The 5,300-nt window shown below is 39.8% G+C and overlaps 1 protein-coding gene across 1 annotated transcript; it reads left to right on the forward strand.

The window, feature by feature from the left end:
- The first annotated feature begins 1,584 nt into the window (after positions 1 to 1,584).
- On the forward strand, positions 1,585 to 4,419 carry LOC139150604 (solute carrier organic anion transporter family member 2A1-like). Its single transcript, XM_070723040.1, has 4 exons — positions 1,585 to 1,624; positions 2,396 to 2,579; positions 2,864 to 3,306; positions 4,112 to 4,419. The coding sequence occupies exons 1-4, from the start codon at positions 1,585 to 1,587 to the stop codon at positions 4,417 to 4,419; spliced, it is 975 nt and encodes a 324-aa protein (XP_070579141.1).
- Positions 4,420 to 5,300: the final 881 nt, after the last annotated feature.

Here is a 5,300-nt window from a genome sequence, read left to right on the forward strand (position 1 = left end):
ATTGGTAGAGGCACCTGTGTTTGTTTTTGCGTGTAGCAAAGAAAAGCATTATCGACCGCCCGTCCATTTGGTCAAGGTGAGATGATCGAGATACACCCAAGGTGAATTTGTCACGGAGGAGTGAATTCTGTCATTTAGGTCTTCACACATTTGAAGAGGGCAGTATATTAACAAAGATATTTAGCACGATATTGTCTTCACTTTTATGTAACTACAGAGCATGTCTGTGCGTTCTGCAAGCAAAATTGGCAACTTATTTTTGACGGCTGGTCTACAAAAAACAACCTTAACTTGAGAAAGTTAAGGGGGAGGGTCGCCACGGCGTCTGAACTTCTCTCACCCATAGATTGTTCCTTATAAAACACAAATATCAAGTGTGAGCCGTCGCTGAAAAGTAAGCTACCTCAAAAGATTTATTTTAAAAGAATAAATGCAGCCTGCGATAATTATGGAAAGTTTTCTGGTTATATACACGTGTAAGATGTAAAGGTGACATAGCTTTAGAATGTGTGTTTTTAACCCATTTTACCTGTGGGAGTTTGGAGAGTCATTTCCCGTACAACCCTTCAAACTGTCGGCATTGATAGTTTCGACGGTTCGTTGGGCGTCAACGTAGATTAAATACAGTGAAGAGATTTCAAAAAAGAAAATCGATGGATCAACGATAATAGTTTAGGAAATTGTTTTCTATACGAACTTTCTGCTTGGTTAGCGATGAGAACTGCAAGTTAGAGAGTCACTATACTTAGTGTATCACTGAAGACTTCACCGGCTTTATACCAGTTTGGCATGCACCTGGCACCGACCCTATTGCGGATTCTGATGAAAAAGAGGTAACACATTTTGTACACTATGCATAAAGAAGTTTATAAGGGTGATTTCGGTTCTCCAAAAAGATGTAACGAAAAATTTGAAATTTCAATAATTAGCTCTTTAGTTTAACACGATCAGGGGAACACATTTAGGCATTGGAGAGAAAAATAAAGACAAAGAAAGCGTCTGGCGGCACCTAAATTAACGCACTTAACTGGAAATCATTCATGTTCGTATGTGAGTAATATCGGATTTTTCCACTCTTAACACCAGATACGCCCCCTTTCAGCCAGACAAATCTGTCTACTACAAGTCCCCTCTGCTGAGATGAAAAGTTGAACTCGGTCACCGTATTGTGACACAATTGAAGTGCAGAGAAGCTAGGTAAATAAACACGAACAGGTACAAATTACGATGTTTACATCACATGTTCTAATATACTAATATTCAAAATTAGCGCGGGATAGATTTTGCCATATAAACAAACAATCGCCGAGTTGTTTGGAATGGATTAATACATAAATACCGTCGAAGAAAGGGTGTCGACATTCCGTGATACAAAATATGCGGCGTAGTTTTGAAGGACATGTCACCCCTAATCTATCAAGATTGTCATAAATGGTACGTACGTATTAAGAGATGTAATCAGTGCCAATCATGATTTACGGTAGGGAAAGTTTAAAGTTAGCCTTCCAACCTTCTCTGCGTTAACAGCACGGTGCGCTTTGATGTAGTAACTGTGGCCTGCGACACATTTGTGCGCCGTCAGCGATGGATACTGGAGGCAGAGACACTGTAAACAGGACGGCAGGTATGTTGTTCCTGATATTTGTTATCAGAAATGCACGATCCGGAATTGTATTTGCATCAAACGAGAAAGTATAAGATCAATATATATAGGCCTAGAATAATTTCCAGGTGTTGGATTATTCTGAAGAAGAAGTTAAAGATATCGAGAAAATACTGAAAAAGAGCACATAATATGGATAGTTTACAGTACCGCAATGAAAGAGTTTTCCCAGAGATTCCGCCATCTCCAAGCTTTTTATTTGTTAATCGCGATTTGCAGTAATTAGACAGAACGGTTATAAGTGAACACGCTGTAGGTGTATCATAGCTTAGTGCTGTATACCTACGTCCGTATCCAAAGGGGCTTATCGGATTGATCATTTTGACTTTCTCGCTTGAAATTCACGTGACCTTGCTTAGCCTACCAAAATATCGATCTGGCAATATTCTGATAGTTGGTAATGAGGTCAGCAGGCGGCAAACAACCGACCCGTCTGCATTCCTCAACCCCTGGTGGATGCTTTAACACTGTCTACTTATGTTGTGCTAGGCAATTGTTTTCCTTAGACATGCCATTAAGTAAACCACTTAAATTTTGTATTTTGTTTCGGCATAAACTGATAACCTTCCACCTTAAACTTTCAAAGAAGGTAATTTAAACAAAAATAAAAAATATTGTACGATCTTCCTACCTAGCTATCTTTTAGAGTTGAACTTTGTGGTTTTGTTGAGGTTCAATCAAACTTAAAACAGCTTGAATTCGCGGAAATATACGAAAATTTCCTTTGAACAGGTGTTGAATGCAAGAGGGTGAAAATGAAGAACAGACGGGAAGCAGCAAATGCTGAAGACGGCAAATATTGGATGTTTAATGATATTCGCGTCTTCACAGCATTGCTTTTCACAATTGTAGCAGTTTACACGATGATGTTTGCCTTTACCATCGCAATACTGGTAACTTTAGAAAGACGATACGGGTAAGTTATCATTGACACATGCATTATTTTATGAGCTATAAGATCAAAGTAGTACTGTAGACGTATTTCTGTGAAAAAACGCTGAGGGATGTTGCCTACTCTCTTTCGGTATCAAGGATAATAATTCTTCAGGTAGTTCTATCAATAACTTTATTTTCTCGAAGGGACTCTCATTCGCAAGGAATGCAGACTTATTAGTGCCTCAGTCGGAAATCCTGGCTGTGTAGAACGTGGTCTCAACGTGCAGTAATGTAGGTGTACCTTTTTCATGTCTGTTTTCTCAGCCTCACAGTCAAGCAGCAAGGGTATCTTTCGAGTTCAAACAGTATTGGGACGATGTGTACCGTCCCATTCGTGGGCCATTACCTGGGGAAACCAAGCAACAACCGACCACGCTGGCTTGGTATTGCTGTAATTCTCATAGGAGCGTCCTTTACACTGGGTAGCTTGCCGCACTTTCTCTCGGCCCCTTATCAGTACGACAGGGCGGGCAATCTGTCTTCGTGGGGATCCCGTTCGGACTTTGGTCTCTGTGAAGCGAGTCCCTCAACGAGCGACGACGAGGAATGTCAAGCCGCACAAATTGTGATGTTGGAGGACAACACAATGGCGTTCGCTATCTTTTTCATCAGTCACTTATGCACCGGAATCGGGTACAGTTTCATCATCAGTCTCGGTTTTTCTGACATTGATGATTTCTCAGGACAAAGATCTTCATTATTTTTAGGTGAGAATAGATCATTAAATTAATGTAAATGGGACTGCAACACTCACTAGTAACACAGTATTGTTCCCAGTTTTCGATCGATGAGATTTGTAACTCTACCTTTACAATCATTTTCAGTATTAGGCCGCGAACCTACTTCAGTGAACTGCAATGAAACTGCTTACACTAATTAGTTTCAGCTGTAGCTAGCTGGCAAAGTCGACAACGGAGTCAGATGACACAAGGTCTGCACGTGGGCAGTCAAATAAACTAACAGAAATTGCCAAGGTATAACACACTACACTGACATCCAGTCTGGTTTAAAACATTTCATTGCAGGAAAACAAAAATACTATGTACACAAAAAGTTTCAAATTGTTACAATGCAGTATAACAACATCAGCAAGCAAATGGGCACCTACTTGCGCAAAAACTGACAGCTAACACTGCTTTGTCAGCTAGCTACAGCTGAAACTAATTAGTGTAAGCACTTTTATTGCAGTTTACTGCAGTTCCTTTGCTGTCTAATACTGAAAATGGTTGTAAAACCAGCACACTTGAATATTCAAGTTTTATGTTTGAATGGATTGGTACCATAAAAGACCAAAAGAGACACTTTTAAAGCAAAATAGAGTTATTTTGTGTGTATATGATAATATGTTAAGAACACAAGATGTGTATGTATGTATGTATGTATGTATGTATGTATGTTTGTATGTATGTATATATGTATGTATTTATGTATGTATGTTCCCGTGTAATTATGGATGGACGTTTGTTTGGAAACGCCTGGTATGTTTAACAATTTCTTCTTTTCACAATTCAGGTATAATAGACGGAGCCTGGGGCGTTGGTTTGCCTTTTGGTTTTGGCATTCTCAGCTATATTTTTCTTGCAATCTACGTCGATTTCAATCGCGTCGACATGGCGGATATCAACATCGACGATTCTGATCCTAGATGGATCGGAGCTTGGTGGGTTGTCGGTATCGCATGTGGCCCTCTTCTCATACTTTTGTCATTACCACTGTTTTTCTTTCCAAGACATCTGCCACTTGACAAAACCACGGAGGATAAGATAGAAGTTGAAAAAAGTGATGGAATGGTTGGGAGCCAACCAGAACATCCATGTTAAAGGTTATCTTTAAGCTTTGTAAGTGTCCACCATGCGTGATTGATGACGATTTCCGATAAAGTAGTTTCGAAGCGATGTAAATACTAAAACACGTTGACATTGGTCAAAATTGATTCGAGTCAAATCCTTGCCTGGCTTCTACACATAATCAGCACAATTATCACAGTTCATTGGCAGGAAACTTTGTGGCTTCTTCTCTTTCTATCTGCAGAAAATGTCCGCCTGCTGGCCTGACTTGAAGAATACTCCCTGTCCTTGTGAATTTGCAGCTATATTGAAACATTTGAAATGAATGTGCGGCGCAAATGTTTCGATTAGTTTCATGAATTCGTTCTTTTATTGCATAGCGTACACATTGATGGCCCAGCGGACGTCCTTGGAATTTTCAGTCAACTACAGAAACCCTTCTTGTTTTAGTGCTTCGATAAAGTCCGCGTCGACAAAGAATATTAATAATCTAGTTCTGCTTGCATTTCTTACTGTTCTAGCCCGAAAACATCTCAACACAGACCTTGGAGATTGTCTCGATCCAGGGTCTTTACAATCTTACCTATATGTTCTTGACAACATTATTAGATAATCCGAACTTCTTTGCTTATAATATTCCAAAGGCTGTACGCAAATACAAGGGTATGTCACTTCTACGCCGTCCATCTGTTCCTCCTCCTTTACAACTAACCATCGAATGAACACAGTTGTATTTGGATTACAGCATACGATTATGTTTTCCGAAGAGCCAATGAGTCATCCGAAAACATCGTCTATATATAACGAGGCCGTAGCAAGAGGGAGACAGGCTGTTTGGGGAGACTCACAAGCTCGACGAAAATAATAGTCGTACGTTGTAATCGAATATGGCCAATCGATAGGGGTCTTTGACA

The sequence above is a fragment of the Ptychodera flava genome, chromosome 14 (assembly GCF_041260155.1).
Source record: "Ptychodera flava strain L36383 chromosome 14, AS_Pfla_20210202, whole genome shotgun sequence".
Lineage (NCBI taxonomy): Eukaryota > Metazoa > Hemichordata > Enteropneusta > Ptychoderidae > Ptychodera > Ptychodera flava.